The sequence below is a fragment of the Bos javanicus genome, chromosome 8, assembly GCF_032452875.1.
Source record: "Bos javanicus breed banteng chromosome 8, ARS-OSU_banteng_1.0, whole genome shotgun sequence".
NCBI classification, from domain to species: domain Eukaryota; kingdom Metazoa; phylum Chordata; class Mammalia; order Artiodactyla; family Bovidae; genus Bos; species Bos javanicus.
In genome coordinates this window covers 103,081,913-103,102,969 of record NC_083875.1, presented here as the reverse complement: position 1 = coordinate 103,102,969, position 21,057 = coordinate 103,081,913, and the positions used below count along the sequence as shown (strand labels likewise).

At 43.0% G+C, this 21,057-nt stretch overlaps 2 protein-coding genes across 5 annotated transcripts in view; one reads left to right on the top strand and one right to left on the bottom strand.

Moving 5' to 3' along the window:
- SLC31A1 (solute carrier family 31 member 1) overlaps positions 1-11,577 on the bottom strand; it is a 34,269-nt gene extending 22,692 nt beyond the window's left edge. Inside the window, exon 1 of the mRNA XM_061426554.1 lies at positions 11,437-11,577. The gene's annotated coding sequence lies outside the window, so the exon portion shown is untranslated. The remainder of the gene's footprint in view (positions 1-11,436) is intronic.
- Positions 11,578-11,737: 160 nt separating this feature from the next.
- FKBP15 (FKBP prolyl isomerase family member 15) overlaps positions 11,738-21,057 on the top strand; it is a 57,208-nt gene continuing 47,888 nt past the window's right edge. For 3 of the 4 annotated variants that reach the window (XM_061426532.1, XM_061426531.1, XM_061426530.1), the window contains exons 1-2: positions 11,738-11,925; positions 20,596-20,711. In XM_061426532.1, the coding sequence (XP_061282516.1) occupies positions 11,873-11,925; positions 20,596-20,711 (169 nt within the window). In that variant the 5' untranslated portion in view covers positions 11,738-11,872. Of the gene's footprint in view, positions 11,926-20,595; positions 20,712-21,057 lie in introns of those variants that run through there. The other variant, XM_061426533.1, reaches the window with a different exon arrangement.

The following is a 21,057-nucleotide window of genomic DNA, read 5'->3' as shown; positions in this document are numbered from 1 at the left end:
GTTGGTGATGGACAGGGAAGCCTGGCGTGCCGTAGTACATGGGGTCACAAAGAGTCGGACATGGCTGAGCGACTGACCCGAACTGAACCACCTAATAATCAAGGAACTTTCTGGGCTAACACTAAATTTAATACAAAATGGCTCATCTCTGGAATTTGACAGCAGTTTCTTTCACACACTGTGGGAATAGTTCCCAACGTGATTAATGAAATTAAGATTGGCTCCCAGCTAAGCACCCCAGGGCCTGTCCCTAACCATCGGCTCCTGCTTGTCTGAAAATGGGAGTTCAGCTTGAGATCCTGAATAGACCACTAAAAATAAACAATAAAAAACATGAGGAGGAAGTTGTGGGCAGAAGAGATCTTTTCTTTTTCTGTTTTATGGCGGCTCTCCAAGTATGCAAGGAAGTTATACTCAATCTCTAACTGGTAAAACTGTACCTGCTGGTTGCGGGCCCTTGGGTGAATTACTCAGTATCTCTGGCCTCCGCTCTAAAATCAAGTAATAGAAGTAGCCTACCTCATAGGGATTGTTATGAAGAGCTCACTGAGGCAGCAGGATACTCAGTTTCCATGACGACAGCAATGAGAGTATTGCCTACCTTGTGGCAGCGTGCCCTTAAACATGAACTCAGTGCAGCGCCCAAGCACAGTGAGCCCTCGATCAACAGTCATTACTGTTACTTCTCAATCTACTGTTCTTTCTAAACTTGGCATAGGTATAATCCCCTCCAATCCTTTGATTTGTCCTTCGTCCATTTCCCACTTGGGTTCCTAGGTGGCTCAGCGGGTAAAGAATCTGCCTGCAATGCAGGAGATGCAGGAGACTCGGGTTTGACCCCTGGGTCGGGAAGATCCCCTGGAGCAGGGCATGGCAACTCACTCAAGTATTCTTGCCTGAGAAATCCCCTGGACAGAGAAGCCTGGCGGGCTATGGTCCACTGGGTTGCGACTGAGCACGCACGCATAGCTACTCCATAGCTAATTTTTCTTTCTAATCTTTGTTGTTCTCATTTTGGGAGTGTTCAGGGTGTGCCAGTGAGCCCTATCCACTGCACTTCACAGGGAAGGATGTTCTTCACCCATGTTGAATCAGGTGGTCAGTAATTTGCTTCAATTTGATTCCAATCTGCATTTATAGTCTTTGAGATGTCTCCAAGTTTCAGGTTTCTTTAATCTCTATTTTCTAATGATAAAAGACATTTTAATGGGTGGTTTCCCTGCTGCCAAGCAATTCTCTAACTCTAGTGGGGTGTCCTACAACTCAACTCAATTCTATCTTTTCAGAGATAGCATCAGATTATGCAGATCAGAAAGTCCCACAAGACTGCCCTTCACTTCAGATGTCAACTGCAAGCCTGTGTTTGTGATCCACTGGCTATACATCAGAGGCTCCCACAATCTCTTCTCCTTGAGTTCTATAAAATTTGCTTGAGTGGCTCATGGGTGCTTAAGTCATTTCACTTGTGTCCGACTCTTTGAAACCCCAAGGATTGTAGCCCACCAGGATCCTCTGTCCATGGAATTCTCTAGGCAAGAATACTGGAGTGGGTTGCCATTTCCTTCTCCAGGGGATCTTCCAGACTCAGGGATCGAACCCGTCTCTTGTCTCCTGAACTGGCAGGTAGGTTCTTTACCACTAGCGCCACCAGGGAAACCCAACTCTAGCCACTTAGGAAATTCCAAGGGTTTTAAATCTGAGCCAGAAATGGGATAAAGATCAAATATTTATTGTAAATCATGACAACATAGCTTCTCTGGTTTTTATATTTCTAAAGACATTTCATTAGCATTTTGAGAAGGAAAAAAGATTGTTCAAAGTGCAACTTTGAAATGTAAATATGTACATTATAAGATGTTTTGGCCCATCTTATATTTTCTACATTCTAAGTTTCTTAAGAATAGGTAAGAGGTAGTTAACTCTACCCATTAATTCTAAGCTATAACACAGCACCATACACCTTGGGTATTTTTGAAGCCATAATAAACGAAACTCTTTTCATGGTTAGTTTCTAGAAAGTTCGTGGGCGTTTTACAAGTTGTCCAAATAAGAGGCAGAAAGAAATCTAGTGAGGCATCTCATTGGCACTCCCTAGCAGTAATTTCCCCTGGGAATCTGGCATTAAAAAAAGCTTATATTTGAAAAGATGGGACCCATCTGGGTAACTTACATGCTAGGGCCTATACTCCTCTCACCTTACTACAGGAGTTACAGTCCAAAAGTAAGCCCAGTCATCTTCTATCCCACAGAGATTATCAGAGCTATGCCACAGAGAATTTATGAGTACTTAAAGCATGGCCCATAGACAAGTTTCTTTATTCTAAAATCATAAGTTGACCTTGTTTGTGTTCATCTAATATTCATGTTTATCTTTATGATTATATACACATAAGATGATATCTGCGGGAATCAAAAAATACACGTTTATTTTGAGTTGAAGACTCAAAATAAGTAGGTTATTCCTACTGAGTATGTCTAAATCAGGCTTTCCTGGTGGCTTAGATGGGAAACAATCTGCCTACAATGCAGGAGACCTGGGTTTGATTCCTGGGTGGGGAAGATCCCCTGGAGAAGGGAATGGCTAACTACTCCAGTATTCTTGCCTGGAGAATTCCATGGACAGAGGAACCTGGCAGGCTACAGTCCATGAGGTTACAAAGAGTTGGACATGACTAAGCGACTAACACTTTCACTTTCTCAAGTCTAAATCCATAATTACCACTTGTGTGTAGCTTAATAAATACGGCTCCAATTTTTTAACTGCAGCACGAACAATGGCACCTGGAGCCAGAAGGATTGTGTGTGTGTGTTAGTTGCTAAGTCTAAGTTAGTTGCCGGATTCTTTGTGACCCCATGGACTGTAGCCTGCCAGGCTCTATCCATGGGATTTCCCAGGCAAGAACACGGGAGTGGGTTGCCATTCCCTTCTCTAGATGGATCTTCCCCACCCAGGAATCAAACCCAGGTCTCCTGCATTGTAGGCAGATTCTTTACTGTCTGAGCCACCAGGGAAGCCTGATGTGTGTGTGTGTGTACCTTTCCTTAAACATACACAGACACAAACTCCTCCCCAAGACAATGTACTTGGTCTTTTGTTTCTTCCTGAATCATATCAAGTACACATACTGGTGGGCTGGAGGGTGTGTCACACTGTGCAGGTAAAAGGAAGATGTCACCTTGAGAGGGCAGTAAAGCTGAAGCTAGATTAGATGACTTTGACATCTACCCAAACGCCAGTCAGGAAGTAGTTACTAAGTACCCTCTCAGTTCAGTTCAGTGGTTCAGCCGACTCTTCGTGACCCCATGGACTGCAGGGCGCCAGGCTTCCCTGTCCATCACCAACTCCTGGAGCTTGCTCAAACTCATGTCCATCGAGTCAGTGATGCCATCCAACCATCTCATCCTCTGTTGTCCCCTTCTCCTCCTGCCCCAGGGGTTATCGGAAATTTAGCGATGAAGAGGATGGAGGCTCTAGCTGAAACCTGCTATTTACAGAGCAGATTTTGCAAATGGCTTAAGACACCTAGAGAAAGAAGGATGGAGGTGTGGAAGGGAGGGAAGAAGGCGAGTGGGTTTAGTCCAGAAGGTAGCAGGGGATGATTTAATTCTGGTCTGCTTTGAGGTCTCTAGCTCCTCTAAAAGGCAAGAGATTCTTATGGTATCACCCATTTTACAAAGTGATAACTCATCCCACAATCAGCCAAAAAAAAAAAAAACCCAAAACAAAACACACCTGGGAAGCCAGTGAAAAAAAAAACACATATAAACAGACAGATATTAGGTTCTCTTAAGTTATCTTTTTTTTTCACTTTCAGTCCATACATGGACTGTAAAAAACAGCTAGTCTTCTACATGGCAAATACTTGTAAAAATAGCTAGGAGACAGTCCCCTTTTGTCCTTAGTGTATAACATTCCCTTTACAATGTAATAATACCCTGAGTAATATTTCACTGAATAACACTAGAAAAAGGATTGTGATGTGACTTTTGGCAAGTTCTCAGTTCAACATCATTTTGATGAGACTGCTTATACTTGGCCCTTTACTTAAATCAAGATATTTTTAAGGAAATGATACTTTCTCATCTCTCTCACTGATCATTTACAATTTCACTTCTAAATATCTATTCTACAGATAATCTGACACATATGTGAAATGTTGTATGAACAAAATTATTTGTTGCAGGGCTGTCCTTAACAGCAAAAAATACTGAAAAAACAAGCTAAACATTCATTGACAGGGCACTGATGAAGTAAATTATTTCCATAGAATGGACTGCTTTGTAGCCATAAACAAAGAAGTTCTTACATATTGATAGAGAATGACCTCCAGGGTATATTATGAGATGAAAAAAGATGGGATGCTGTATACTATCATTTGTAAAAATTTTTTAAAGGGAAAAGAGTATATGCATATTGTTTGTAAACACCTATACTAACTCTGAAAAGACTGAAGGCAGGAGAAGGGGATGACAGAGGATGAGATGGTTGGATGGCATCACCGATTCAATGGACATGAGTTTGAGCAAGCTCTGGGAGTTGGTGATGGACAGGGAAGCCTGGCATGTTGCAGTCCATGGGGTCGCAAAGAGGCGGACATAACAACAACTGAACTGAACTGATACTAACTCTGGGGGCCACAGGACATGCAGGATCTTATTTCCCAACCAGGGATTGAACCTGTACCCCCTGCAGTGGAAGTGTAGAAGTATGGAAGCCTGGAGTCTTTACTCCTGGACAGTCAAGAAAGTCCCAATGATGCTAATATACTCTTTAGTCACCTGAGCCCGTAACATCTGCTTCTCGTCCCAGCTTCTGTGTAACACTGGGCTAGCTACTTTCCCCAACCCCCATGATTTCTCCAGACAGTTTGCCGGGAAGCAGCAGCAGGAGGGGTTTCTGAGCTTTACATATCCTGTTTTAGTGACAAATATAGAAGCTCTTGTTTCTCTTGCCCACTCTCACCTTTCTCTACAAAGAAGATCAAGTATACAACTCCATTCTTCACAGAAGCCTTTAGAAAAGCTTTTATTTGCCTGGTCCGAATAGGACAGCTCAAATTTGATATGTCGAACAAACAAACTGAAAAGGTCTTTTAGTTATGCAATGACAGCAGGGCCTAAGTCCAATGGGGAGTGGATCTCCCAGTTACTATACTCCACTTCTCTGATACCTTTTGTTGTTGGCTAAGCCACATCCTGGAATAATGCACTCAGGAGATGCACCCTTTCAAACTCCTCTTATAGGACGCTTTTGCAGTCTTGACGCATTTCCACCATGCTAACCATGAATGCTTAAGTATGATTTATGTTAAGATCTCAGTGTTTTATGAAAAGTGTGAGAACAGTGGGGACAGCCCTGGATTAGGCAGCAGAGGCTCTCAGCTGTAGACATTAGTTCGCCATGCTGCTGCTAAGTCACTTCAGTCGTGTCCGACTCTGTGCGACCCCATAGATGGCAGCCTACCAGGCTCCTGTCCCTGGGATTCTGCAGGCAAGAACACTGGAGTGGGTTGCCATTTCCTTCTCCAATGCATGAAAAGTGAAAAGTGAAAGTGAAGTCACTCAGTTGTGTCCGACTCTTCGTGACCCCATGGACTGCAGCCTACCAGGCTCCTCCATCTATGGGACTTCCCAGGCAAGAGTACTGGAGTGGGGTGCCAGTGCCTTCTCCATAGTTCGCCATATATCAGCTATATTAAGCAAATCACCTGAACTCAACATGCACTAGATCCTTTATTGCAAAATGGATATACAAATACCCACCCTACCCATCTCATAGGTTTGTAAGGATCAATAAGTCAAAATACCTCCTAATTCTAAGGTATCGTAAATATGAGATATTATTATTAACGATAGCCTGCTTTCTCATTAGAGGACAGAATTTATCTCTGAAAGGAGACATCCAAGTCACACACAGGGGTCACTTTCATGTCACTGAAAACATACAGACTTGGGACCTCCCTGGTGGTTAAGAATTTGCCTGCTAATGCAGGGGACAGGGGTTCTCGGAATCAGAAGACCTGGGTTCAATATCTGACTCTTGGGGCTTATTACCTGTCTGACCAGAGAAACTCAGTCTCTTCATTCATGCATTTGTTTTTATATTTTTTGATCATTCATTCAAATTTATTGCGCACCTATGGAGTGAAGGTACTGTGATGAAACCCTCTCCTCAAGAAGCTCAGTCTGATGGAGAAGGGATACATACAAATAATTAAAACACAGTAGGAGATGTACTAAGATATAGATGATGCACAAGGTGATGGCACCTGATAAAAAGCCATCGGAAAAGGTAGGAGAGGAATGGGCACCTGTGGGGACATAGCAGCATTCCTCTTTCATTTCATAAACTGCACAAATACATTCTAGATGCTCTAAACTGCTCAAAATTACATAAAAACTCTGTATAGTTCTATAATAACTCTATTACCTGTTTAGGGAAAGACTCAAACTGGCTGAAAAAAAAAAAAGGTCTGCTAACATTTTACCGGTTGCTCAAGTTTTGCTCTCTTCGTGTGTTCCCCCCCCAGATCATTTCTCTTATTTACTTTTGTCATGCAGGTTTCCATCTCATTATGCTGCATTGCACAATGTCCTCAGCCTACAAAAGCAGGTTGTATACAAAAACCTAGGTCCTTTGTGCAAAGGAAAAGAGGTAGGGTGGACCCTTCTCAACCTTTTCCTTCTCTGCAGGGCTTTGTATTCCTAAGGATGGGCCCCTCCTCTGCTTGGGGATGTTACCTAAATCATGAAATGATATTACTCAAAGCAATGGAAACTTCAAAAGCACTTCCTTCACAGTGCCTACTCTAAGATTTCTCTTGGCACAAACTGCTTGTTTTACTAGGATTAAGAGTCAGACCCTTGCTGACTTCTCATACTTAGTCAAAAACTACAGAAAAGATTTTTTTCGATGGCTTTATTATGCTAAAATCTGCATGTGGGAGTGCAGGCATCAGTCAGCAACCTGCCTTCTCTCTTCCCTCCCTTTCCAACCATTCCTGGCTTGCCAACTTTAAATGGCAGAGTTATCTGGGCGCTGCCTGGTTACTGACTTATCTGACATATTCCACTAGTTGAAGTCATCTTGTCGCTATAAACACTTGCTTTTCCAGTGACAACTATGTCATCTTTTTCTTTTTTGCAGCATGTCTGGTGAGGAAGGCAAAAAGAAGAATCAACAGCAGAGGCAAACGGGAACAAGGAGAGGAACAGGGCTTAAGAAACAGATTCTTAGGGGCACAGTATACATTGTTACCTTTAGAGAAGCCATTTAATTTTATTCACATTCAGTCTAGAACATTTATTTTTCTCAATTCAAAATTGAGATTATAATCCAAAGAAGAACTGGATTGATGTTTTTAACAGATGAATACTAGTGCCCTAAGTGATGTCTACCATACCACATTGCACTCATTCCTCACATCAACTCCATATCCTAAACCATTTGCGTTTTTTTAAATATGACCCACGTTATTTAGAATAAAAAATTCCATTTCCTACTGGGCTAAGTACAAGCTTGGCCTTCAGTGTATTTGACAAATATGGTCTTGGTCTCCTTTTCTATTTTAATCCACTATTTGCCTATATATACTATTGTCCTAAACTCTCAGCAAACTATTGCACAGAACTCTATTAATCAATTTAACTAATGACACATTCGGAGAAGGCAATGGCAGCCCACTCTAGTACTCTTGCCAGGAAAATCCCATGGACGGAGGAGCCTGTTAGGCTGCAATCCATGGGGTCGCTAAGAGTCAGACACGACTGAGCGACTTCACTTTCACTTTCAAACAAGTGAGCATGGCTGTGTTCCAATAAAACTTTATTACAGAAACAGGCAGCAGGCCAAGACGAGATTTTGCCCTTACACTGTAGTTTGCAGATGCCTGATATCCACATTCCAAGAAAAGAGTTCTGTTAAAAAATGGCAAAAAGATGTTTATGTTTTAAGTTAAAATATAAAATGCTTAAGGTCTACGGGTAACTAATATCTGTATCATTCCCTGCTTTAATTTACTTTTTTTTCAGCTAGCCAATTACTAGCCCTAATTGCATCAGATAAGAGTGGTCATGTATGGATGTGAGAGTTGGACTGTGAAGAAAGCTGAGCACTGAAGAATTGATGCTTTAGAACTGTGGTGTTGGAGAAGACTCTTGAGAGTCCCTTGGACTGCAAAGGAGATCCAACCAGTCCATTCTAAAGATCAGTCCTGGGTGTTCATTGGAAGGACTGATGCTAAAGCTGAAACTCCAATACTTTGGCCACCTCATTCGAAGAGTTGACTCATTGGAAAAGACTCTGATGCTGGGAGGCATTGGGGGCAGGAGGAGAAGGGGACAACAGAGGATGAGACGGCTGGATGGCATCACTGACTTGATGGACATGAGTTTGGGTGAACTCCGGGAGTTGGTGATGGACAGGGAGGCCTGGCATGCTGCGATTCATGGGATGGCAAAGAGTCAGACACGACTGAGCGACTGAACTGAACTGAAGAGTGCAACTTGTCTTAAACTTGGAAAGCCTTGCCTCCTCACTTCCACTTGGAATCCCAATCCCAAACCTACATTCAATTCATAATCCTAACACCACACTTAAGATCTAACTTGGTTATAATTATAAACTATTAGTTTTAAAATCATTCACCAGAACAGATTAATATACTATATAGAATTATATAGTACCTGTATATAAACACTGTCATCTCTGTAGCAAAACTGTTGATAATTCTAAAGGAACTGTTAAAATTCATGCTTTCTGATTAATCTTCAGGGGGGTCAATACATTTCACAAATATGCCTAAAAGCTATATACTTAAGCAAAACAAAAACGCTTTATTCAAACTTGAGACAAACAAGGTAGTGCCTATTTACCTCCGTATCCCCAGCAGTACTATTTAATAGATGTCTGGTAGATTTTAGGGAGCCTGGCCCAAGCTCAGAGAGAGTTAGAAGGGCCGGGACGGGAATTCAAGTTTCCTGATTCCTAGTCCACTATTCTACTTCAGGAAGACAGTGGTTTCTTTAGGTGCACTCAATCCTGCAGTCCAAAGCCTGGAAGACTGGGCTTCCTCGGTGGTCTAGTGGTTAAGAATCTGCCTGCCGATGCAGGGGACATGGGTTCGATCCCTGGTCTGGGAGGATCCCACATGCCACGGAGCAACTAAGCCCATGTGCCTACTGAGCCCTCACTGTAGAGCCCGTGAGCCCCAGCTACTGAAGCCCACACACCTAGAGCCCATGCTTCGAGATAAGAGAAGCCCCTGCTCTCCGCAACTAGAGAAAGCCTGTGTGCAGCAATGACGACTCAGGACAATCAAAAATTTTAAAAAAGTAAATAAATCTTAAAAAAAAAAAGCCTGGAAGACTGAGGAAGGCTCACCACTGTCTTCTCCTTTCTCCCATTGCCAGTCAGAACCAGCAGCTGTGTCCTACAAGGGCAAACTAGGCATGCATATTTGTGGTGTCTCACTAAAAAGGCTGATCCATGATCCAGATTTTAGGATTCCTGCCTATCTAGAAAGGCAACTTAAACACCCTGGATATTCGATGTTCACCCAAAACTATCACAACATTGTTAATCAGCTATATCCCAATACAAAATTAAAAGGTTTAAAAAAAAAATGCTTTGTTGAAAAAACACTCCCAACTCAAGAACACAAGATAAGTGCTCACTGGTCCCCTTTAGCATTTGTAAGTGTAAGTGTAAGCATTTGTAATAGTGTAAGCACTATTCAGATGCTGCAGTGATGGAATGACAATAACCAGTCCTAGGGAGAGGGGGAAGAAAGAGCTGTTACTTGTGTAGATTATTCTTCCCCTGTACCCAGAGCAGCCAAGCTCACATTCAAAACACAGCTACCACAAAGCATTCCAGTTCCAGTGCTTAGACTCCAGTTGCATCATTGCTTTAACACTGTCAGCCTTCACGGCTTTAACCATCTTAATCTGTAAAATAAACACAGGAAGCAGACAACAGTTCTGTCCCTCCATTTAACAGAGGAATCTTTACGAACAAAAATTAGACCTACGTATAATATTTCTAGCTATCCCATTCCTCTTTTTCCCCCTTCCCTAGAGCTTTAAACAACATTAAAGTCATCTTCAACTGACAAGAGACTAAGCTACCCAGACAGTTCACAGCTAGTACAGCACTTTTATCTTTCTGGAAGCTTCTTAGACAAGGCAAGAGCCATTGCTAGGCTCTCTGGGTCACATGGGAAAAAAATATGCTAAGAGAGTAAATTAAGGAATAAGGAAACAAGGCTGAATTACACTACTCAGTCTAACAAAGAGTAAATGAGAATCCATTACAGGCAAGAGGGCACAGTGCTCGGCGACACAGGAGACACCAAGATGAATAAAACCGTCACCGTCCTTGAGGAGTTTACTATTTAATAGAGGCACACAAACTATAATAAAAAGCAGAACAAGCTAAGTGCTAAGAGGCATTAAAACTCTGGGAAGGAGTTACCAACCATTTCACTCCACATTCATGCTAACAGATTAAAACTTTCAGGTAAGGGACACATGTTGTCCTAATATGATTGAGATCTGTGTAAAGAAGCTAAGGTGGGACATAATCTGCTTATCCACACCTCCTTCGGTTAAGTTAGGCCTACCCAGAAATTGTTCCAAAAATGACACCAGGTTAACCAAAGAAATGCTTATATCAGAGAGGATACAAACTGCAGAGAAGTCGACAACAAATGATGTTTACTTAGGTTTGTGGCAAGAAGATTAAGCAAAACCCAGGCCAAGGTTGGGGCCAGGGATTTTCAGCTTCTGAAGTTTCCCCCTCTCCATCACCCGCCCCCAGAACATCCCAGCTCTCCTGCTCCTCACCTGCGAAGGTGGACACTAGGGAAGGAACTTCTCTCCGGAGGTATCCCCACTCTGTGAGAGTACACAGTACTTAAGGGTTGATACCATTCTTGTTGACCAGGCAGTTCGCTCAGTCCCTAATCAAGAAACCAGGGATCCACCCTCAGTCAGCCCTTTACTCTGTGTGACCTCGGACTAGTCATCCAAGTGCTGAGTTCCTGTCTTTCCATATTTGTGAAGTCTGGGATTACGAGAAGACTGGGATTGAATTGGATGACCTCTGAGGTCTTAAAGCTTCTTGACCAGCCAGCACACTGAAGCACTGGACAAACAGCTCGTTGAACAAATAGCGAGGGCGGCCACAGGGAACAAGCGGCCGGGGGAGCAGACTGGTTTTATACACAGGGAAACGGAGGCACGCAACACCCTGACCCAAGGTCACTCCAGTTATGTCCCAATGGGGGCTGGGCCGAAAGCTCAGGTCTCCAGACCTCCGGTCCCGGGCCCTTTCTCCTTTCGCGGAGCAGAGAAGAGTGGCGTGGAGGTCCCTGTCCCGGAGAAGAAAGGACTGTGTTCGTGCCCGGGTTGCGAGAGGGGCAGAAGAGGCCTTACCTTTCCAGATCGAGTCCCGCCACCAGTGCCTCTCTCTCAGATCCTTAATCCGTCACACCTCCAGGACTCTTCAGAAGCCCCTCCACTTCTGACCCTCGCGACGTGTCCGAGACCGCCAACGAAGCGTCAATTCCCGCCCTTACCCCGCCCCCTGACTCGCTGGCCAATCGCCGCCCAGAGTTTCGGAGCGCCTGCCGTTCTCACCGCCTCTGAGGGCTGGAGAAGCTTACGTCACTCATCAGGCCTCGCCCGCCAGGTCCTCTTATTTGCCTTTGCTCCACCTTCTCCAGAGCCTAGTCTCCTCCCGGCCCAATAACCATGCGAGAGTTCGTCTTGCCGGAAAGCAGCACGCTGCCGCGGCATTTTACGACGTCAGCGTTGAAAGTCTCTGGAAAGGCTCCGACTTCCTCCCCGAAGCTGGGCGAAAGGCGGCGCGATGTTCGGTGCGGGCGACGAAGACGATACCGACTTCCTCTCGCCTAGCGGCGGGTGAGTGCAGAAGCGTAGGGCAAGAGAGCGTGGCTGAGAGCCTGGCGGATCGGTTGGAGGGGGTCGCTCTCTTTTCAGACCTCTTCCCAACTTCCGGGTCCCGAGACCCTTGCCACATTCCGGTGCTGTACAGGTTCCAGAATCTGGGCAGAACTGAAACTGTGCTGAGTTTGTCCACCCGGATTCTGGACCTGGCATCTCTCCTGAAGCACAGTATGACCATAGGGTTGGAACTTTTGCTTTCCGGGTCAGTTTGTCCTTCTGTGAAATGGGTATAATTGTTGATAAAAATACCTAAGAATTTTTGAGTCCACCGGTGCCGATATGAGGCTTTCTCTGCTCCGTGGACAAGACGTTGACCCTTCAGAATTGGCCCTGGTGGGTCAGCTTCAGCATCCTTCAAGGCCTAGCTCGGATGTCACCTTTTCGGTGCTTTCCCTTCTCCCACGGCCCCAGGCAGAATAAATTGCATTCTCTTTCTTATCCCCACAACTAGGTGTGTTTACCTTTATCTTTGCATACCGAACCTACTAGATTATAAAGCCCTAATAGGACATGGACTGTTCAGTCTGTTCCTGCTGTCGAGCGCCCAGCACAGTACCTGGCACATAGTGACTGCTCTAGGAGGTGCCTACCGAGTGAATGATAACTGTGAAATTGCTCTCTAAAGCTTAGAGCCCATGTAAGAAACTGCAACTGCTGTCCCCTGCCCCCAGTCAATATATATATATATATATATATATATGTATATATATATATATATATGTATAACACACACACACACACACCAGTCTGGGGTACAGGTCTTCAAGAGGCAGGGCCTTGTCTCTTCCAGTAATCATTTTAACCTTTTCCCTTGTGATGTGTCGGTAGACAGCTTGACTGCCTTCAGACTTGTGAACTGCCAAATTCTGATGTTTGCAGAGCCTTTCTTTGAACATCTGTTTAACCAGTTCTGGCCTGGAGAATTCCATGGACTGTATAGAGTCTCCCCGGGGACTGAGAGACTTTCACTTTCACTTTCTTTGACCATCTGTTGAACCAATTTAAGAAGGTACCCAAGAATGAGGACAACACCAGTACACAATCCTACAATCCTTATTCTACTAAATGCTTAGAGGTTACAGAGATGATTAAGCTTCTCTGTGAGCTCTCAGATTGCTTCTAGCCCTGGTGGAGAGTTCAATTGACATAAAATGGCACTGGCTCTGTTTTGCTCTTAAATAGGATCTTTTGACTTGCACAGTGACTAGTTCTATATTAGCCATCCTAAGTTCTCTTTTCATCCTCACTGCCCTGTTCCACCCCTGCCCTCACTTTGGATGGCCTGCATCCACTTAGTTTCATCTTGAGTTCTTTCGTTTGCTCAGTTATTTCAGAGTTAAGCAATCTTTGGTTCCTTTTTTTTCCTACTCCACCCAAAGCATTCACTAATATTTCCACACATCCAGCCTGTTGCTGTTGACTGTGTAGTCAGCCATTTGGATGAATGTTTTTTCTTAACAACCTGTTTTTCAAATGGCTGTACCTTTTGAAAGTTGACGAAGTATGCTTTAGATTCACATTCTTCACTAGGTCAAAGTGTTGGAGGGAAGTTTAAATGAATGTTAGTGTTCCCAACTTTTTTTTAATTTAGTTTTTATTTTATATTGGAATATAGTTGATTGGTATTGTTGTTCAGATTCTTTTCCCATATAGGTTTAAATGAATGTTAGGGTTCCCAACTTTTTTTTAATTTAATTTTTATTTTATATTAGAGTATAGTTGATTGGCAATGTTGTTCAGATTCTTTTCCCATATAGGTTATTAAATTAGAATATTAAGTAGAGTTTAGGGCTTCCAACTTTGATGCAACAAACACTGCTGGCTGAAAATTCCTGAATAGATAATAACCGTCATGTGCTCTTCCCCAGGTTCCTGGCCTGAGATAAGTTCTTGGTGGCTCAGCTATGCTGCTTTCCTGTGCGGGCTTTTCAAGGACTTGAGAAGCTAGTCGTAGGCATGAGACTCACCCCTAAACACAGACAACAGCTAATTGAATGAAAAAAGTCTTAGTAAATAAAGGTATACAGAGAACTTTTAAGTTTAAGTTTGAGAATACAGAAAGTTTCACCAGCATTTCCTGATTCAGCTATTCCTATTCTGATTCCCTGTAAGGAAGTAGAACATATGACAGTGAGCACTGCGGCTGCTTTTCAGTTCCTCTTGTATATTACTTATATTTGTAAGTATTCTCCACTAAAAAAGATGCACAACGTGAGAGTTGCGAGTTAAGTTTTATTTGGGGCAAAATGAGGACTGCAGCCTGAGAGGCAGCACCTCAGATAGCTCTGAGAGACTGCTCAAAAGAGGCACTCAGGGAAGGTCAACATATAAGATTTTGGTGAAGGGGGAGTTCAGTGCAATAAAGCTTACTTTACAAGAGGTTTTCTGATAGTTGAAAGGATCTGATATCATCATGAAGGGATTTAGTGCTTTTCTAGATATGAAGAGATGATAGGATTGGGATCATGAAATCAGTTCCTGAAAATACCCAACTATCTAAAGACCTGTCCCACCAGATATCCTGGAGCACAGAGAGCCTCACTCCTGAACTCCCTCAGGGCCTGTGAAGGTCAACAGCTGCAGCAGCACAGGGTTCAATCTCCACAGAGGCAGCTGGCAAATGCCCTTGTTGTTGACTCTGGCAATACTCTTGGCAAGAGCCAGTTTGTAGTTGACAGTATCTTGACTTTCCTGTAGCTCAAACGGTAAAAAATCTACCTGTAATGAAGGAGATCAGAGTTTGGTCCCTGGGTCGGGAAGACCCTCTGGAGAAGGGAATGGCAATCCACTCCAGTATTCTTGCTTGGAGAATCCTGTGGGCAGAGAAGCCTGGCGGGCAGCAGTCCATGAGGTTGAAAAGAGTTGGACATGAATGAGCAATTAACACATGCATGCATGACTTAAATGTGTGACTTACTTGATTCTATTTAAGATAGTCAAGCCTAAAAGAAGTGGGAGTATTGGTACCTAGGATGGCTGTCTAGATGATTAATAATTTGTGTTCCAATTTTTCAGTCCTCTTGGTCCATGGTTAACCTAGAAGTAGTAAAGTAATAATCAGGATGCTTTTTTTTTTGGCGGGGGTAGGGGGTCGGTCTTGGCCCTTTCTCCACTTTGAGACTGAAATGAAGAAATATGTGAATGTCTACCAGGTGTATGGTACTTGGCTTCAGCTGACAAAGATAGGAATAAGGCACAGTTCTGCCACTAGGAAACTTCCAGTTAATAATGGAATGAAACAGTCCAGTAATAATAATTTAAAAGCATTTTTAGGGGGCCAGTAATATATATGCTTGTGTTTTAGATTATGTAAAAGTTATATGTAGACAAATCTGATTAGCATAGTATTGATAAATCCCCATTGTAGAGGTAGAAAAAGGAAATTTAGAACTGATCATCAGAAAGCATCTTTAAGTTCTATAAAAGATATGGAAAAGCCTCGATTCTGAAGTTGATTCTGCTCCCAGTTAGGAATGTGACTTTGAAGTCACTCACTTCCCATCCTTGGTTCTCCATACCCCAATCTGTTAAATAGTGGGGTTGTTCTCGGTGATCTTTGAGACTTTTCCCAGTCTTGTAGCTTTGTATTTATGCTGATGTCAGTTCAAGGTTCCAGGTCAGCTTGTGCATCAATCAAGCATGCTTTCTTCCTTCTAGGGGTATCTGAGTTGAATTGGTATTTTTAAGGTAATAGGATGTGTACACCTGTGTATAAAACATATTGTGTACTTACTCTGTGTCAGGTACTATACTAAGTATGACATATCCAATATCATGTTAATTTCTCTCTACTACTCTCTGAAGCAGTTTTTACCATTATTCTCATTTTGCAAATAAGGCTCAGAGAGGTAGGTTGCTCATGGTCAAACAGCTAAAAAGTAGAAAAACCTGGATTTGAAATCAGGCAAGCAGATTTCATATGCCTGACTACCCTTGTGCCTTCTTATTATAATAGAAGTAAATGTTTGATACAACAGTTTGGAAAAGAAGTACTTTAACAACAAAAAGAATCCCCATTTATTAAAATATATTGATAGATCCTAAATGTGTATATTTCTGTTTTGAATGAGAAAAGAAAAGGAATATAAAACTAAGGTTAGATAAGGACTTTGATACCTAAATGCATTGGCTAGCATTTACTTTTTAAATGTGATTAATGCTGTAATGACTTTTGCTATGAATTATAAAGTTAGAGACTAAAGTCCAGAGTTAGCAAACTCATTCTTGCTAAAGTAATTAGGGGGATGTGTGCATTTGGGACTTCCCTGGTGGCTCAGACGGTAAAGTGTCTGTCTACAATGCAGGAGACCTGGGTTTCATCCCTGGGTCAGGAAGATCCACTGGAGAAGGAAATGGCACTCCACTCCAGTACTATTGCCTGGAAAATCCATGGACGGAGGAGCCTGGTAGGCTGCAGTCCATGGGGTCGCAAAGAGTCGGACACGACTGAGCGACATCACTTTCCTTTAGAAGTAGAAAATGTAATAATTTAGAAAAAACCTGTGCCTTTGGTCTGTGTAGAGTTCATTTTAAAAATTAATAGAAAATAGCTTTAATCTGAAAGGTAATGGGGTTGACCTGACTTTTGGATTGACTTGCAGTCATTAGTTGGCTGGCCTTTAGGGCATCTATGGAGCAGAGTTTACCTATAATACTTTTGTCTTTCTGTTGAAAAAAAAATCTGCAAAATTAGAACAGTAAATTCAGTACTGAAGCTAACAAGGACATTCATGATTTGTGCATAATCTGTTAATCTTAACAAGGTTTTAAGCTTTGCAAATTTTTCACAAAATTAAAGGCATTGCTCAACTCTCCTAGAATCTTAAAATTCTTTTAGGAAACCTGCTCTGATTGCCCTAGGTAAAAGGAGATCTCTTGGTCTTCTTGAAATTTCATTAGCATTTGTTGATATCTTAATGTGGAGTAGGCCAGCACTGCTCTCTCTGTTTGTAATCTCATTGAAACCTCTTAGTCCATTAAAGTAGACATTGCTGGCCCTATTTACAGGAAACTCACAGTATACTCACTACCTTGAGAAAACAAGGTATTAGTTTAAAATCATATTAAATTTATTTTGTAAAATCTAGTATGTATTATACGTTAAAATTATCCATGGGAAATAGCCAAAAAAAGTTGTTGGGAAGCTTCAATATTTACTCTACCTACTTTTGCCTGGAAAATCCCATGGACTAAGGAGCCTGGTAGGCTGCCGTCCATGGGGTCGCTAGAGTCGGACACGACTGAGCAACTTCACTTTCACTTTTCACTTTCATGCATTGGAGAAGGGAATGGCAACCCACTCCAGTGTTCTTGCCTGGAGAATCCCAGGGACGGGAAGCCTGGTGGGCTGCCGTCTATGGGTTGCACAGAGTCGGACACGACTGAAGCGACTTAGCAGCAGCAGTAGCAGCAGCAAACTAAAGATGGCTTTGAAGAAGTGGAGCTCAGAGCTATATTAGACTTTGAGTTCACTTATTGAGCCTGTTATATACCAGACCATAAGGAAAATATAGTCAAGTTTGTTGTTTAGTTGCTGAGTTATGTTGGACTCTTCTGCGACCCCAAGGACTGTAGCCTGCCAGGCTTCTCTGTCCATGAGATTTCCCAGGCAAGAATACTGGAGTGGGTAGCCATTTCCTTCTCCTGCAATGCAGGATTCGTTACCACTGAGCCACCTAGGAAACCCAGTCAAGTGAAGTGAAAATCGCTCAGTCGTGTCCGACTCTTTGCGAGCCCATGAATTATACAGTCCATGGAATTCTCCAGGCCAAAATACTGGAGTGGGTAGCTGTTCCCTTCTCCAGGGGATCATCCCAACCCAGGGATCGAACCCAAGTCTCCCGCATTGCAGGCGGATTCTTTACCAGCTGAGCCACCAGGGAAGCCCATACAGTCAAGTAGTGATCATAATAAATAATCGATTACCATGTTAGATGATAAACGGCTGAATAACTTTTATTGATCTCTATGTTATACTCCATATAGCCGCCACTTGCTATATATCTCATGTTATAGGTTACAGTTATATAGTGTGTATCTAATTCCGTTGTTACAGTATATAAGCTACTTGAAAATGGAACCCAGTTTTGCTCACTGGTGTATATGTAGCACTTAACATAGGGTATGGTGCGTATTTCTTGAATGAATGAAGTGCAGAGTTCTCTGGGAGCCTGTAGGAAGATCAGCTAACCTAGTCTTCGAGATTAGGGAGCAGCTTCCAGGGGAAGAATGTTTCAGGCAGAGAGAATAGCATATCCAAAGACTGGAGATTAGAAAGATTGTGCCTTATATGAGAAATTAGAAGTTCCACCGTGTAACCCTAGCCTGCATTTGTAACTCTAGCCTGCATTTGAACCTGAGACTGTTATCCTTAGAAAGTCCTGCTTACAAGGTTGACCCTTTGCTGGCAGCTGGGAACTTGATTGACAGTTCGCCACAGTGGTATAAAGCTTTCCACAAATGATAAGACCAGCTTACTGTGCCTCAACTGTTTGTGCAAATGATATGGTTTATACTGAACCTTGTCCTTCTTCTTGAGAGTCCCTTAGACTGCAAGAAGATCCAACCAGTCCATCCTAAAGGAGATCGGTCCTGGGTGTTTATTGGAAGGACTTATGTTGAAGCTGAAACTCCAATACTTTGGCCACCTCATGTGAAGAGTTGACTCATTGGAAAAGACCCTACTGCTAGGAAGGATTGGGGGCAGGAGGAGAAGGGGACAACAGAGGATGAGATGGCTGGATGGCATCACTGACTTGATGGACATGGGTTTGGGTAGCCTCCGGGAGTTGGTGATGGACAGGGAGGCCTGCTGTGCTGTGAATCATGGGGTCACAAAGAGTCGACTGAGTGACTGAACTGAACTGTCTTTCTTCTGGGAGTCTAGATTTTTTTTTTTTAATGTTTCTAGCAGCTTTATTCATAATTGCCAACACTGAGAGTCTAGAATCTTGGTACATTTTAGAAGGTTTCTATGTGACTGTTGGCTCTCTAGTCGCTAAGTTGTGTCCAGCCTTTACAACCCCATGGACTGTAGGCCACCAGGCTCCTCTGGCCTTGGAATTTCCCAGATAAGAATACTGGAATGGGTTGCCATTTCCTTCTCCAGGGCATCTTCCCGACCTAGGGATCAAACCTCTGTCTATTGTGTTAGCAGGCAGATTCTTTATCACTGAGCCACAGGGAAGTGCCTTCTGTGTGACTAGCCCACAATAAAAAAACCTTGGGCACTGAATGTCTAATGAGCTTTCCTGACAGACCACACTCACACGTTATTATAACTTATTGGTGGAGGAATTTAACATGTCCTGTATCACTCCATTGGGAGAGGACTCTTGGAAGTTTGTTCCTGGTTTCCTCTGGACTTTGCTCCAATGCACCTTTTCCCTTTGCTGATTTTGCTGTGTATCCTTTTAATAGACCTCAGCCCTGAGTATCATATTATATATATTATGCTATAACTATGTGTTAAGCCCAGTGAGTCCTTCTAGCAAGTCACTGAGCCTAAAGGTAGTCTTGAGGACCCTGACCCAAAATGTCATTCAGGGAGAAGAAGCACAAGAGGGAATACAGGTTTGATGGGGTAGTGGACACTGGGAGACACAGGTTTTGGTTTGGACGTGTTGCATTTGTGCTCCCTGTGGAATTCTGTGTTGTCTGCATTCAGAAGAGATTCTGTGCTAGAAATACTGATTTGAGCATCATCAGCATTTGGATAGCACTGATATCAAGGTAAATAAATTCGATTGCCAAAGGAGAGAATGAATCTTGGAGCATGGATGCTTAAAGGTTGGACAGTGGTAGAAGAGACCAAGGAGTTAAATGAGCCGGAGAGATGGAAAGACAATAAGAGAGCGATCCCATTAACATTTATTGACCTCTTATTTGGGCCAGCCCCTCTTCCCACCCTTGCAGATATTCCCACAGAAGTCAAAAGAAGAGTTTGTTTAAAGAAGAACAAATTAGTTGACAGTGTAAAAAGGCAGCATGAAAGCCAAATAAGATAAAGACAAGCTGTTTATTAACAAGGAGATTGTTGGTGACTTTAGTAAGAGCAGTTTCAGTGGAATAGCTGGGATATAACATTCATCATAAGGGATGGTAAAAGAATGATTCTGCCATGAAGGATGGAATCATAGATGGGATTATGTTTGATGGAGTAAGCTTATAATACAGTTGTTGTTTTTTTTAAAGGTGACAATATTCTTTTTTTTTTTGAAAGCTCAGAGCCCTAACCACTGTACCACCAGGAATTCCCTGTAATATAATTTTACTTCAGAGTAATAGACTAGCAAGAAATAGGAAACTATGACTTGCTAAAGGTAAGAATGTACAGTTTGAAGAGGACACCTGGACTATTCCCCTTAATTTACAGATGAAGAAACGGAGGTCCAGAAGAAAGAGACACCTTGACCAAAGTCCTGTGGATGGGCGAGGCCACTTGGTGCTGCTCAGACCAGAAATACAGTCTTGACTTCAAACATACTTAGCTGCTGCTTCTGATAACAAGTGGTGGGATATACAGTCGAGGAGGGATTTGTTCAAGGGTGGAGCAAGAGCAGCATTTGTAATAATCCCAGGTTTGAAATATGTCAAACGAAACATCATTTTCATTTTCTGCAACAGTACCAGATTGGCTTCTCTTTTTGGACTGGATCAAGCAGCTGCTGGCCATGGAAATGAATTCTTCCAGTACACAGCGCCAAAGCAACCCAAGAAAGGCCAGGGAACAGCACCAACCGGTAAGTTAAGAGGTTAGGATTGACCTCTGACAGGCTAGTTGGAACAATAAACAGCCTTCCAAAGGTGACATGCCAGGTCATCCATCCTTGATCGGTTTGGCCAGGCTCACCACCAGTGAGGTACGTACTGCTCTGAGCTCTCAGATTCTGAATTCTGGCAGCTAGGTAGTATGCTCATTTTTAGAATCTGATGGAGGAAGGTCACAGGCAAGCCCTTCTGCCCCACGTGGAAACCACTCTCCAAAACTCTGCCCAAGACGCTCTAAGTAGGCACTGTCCAATGTTTTGGCAAGAAGGAAGAGCTGCCTTTCACATCCTTCACCTGGATGGGTTAGATACGTGCTGA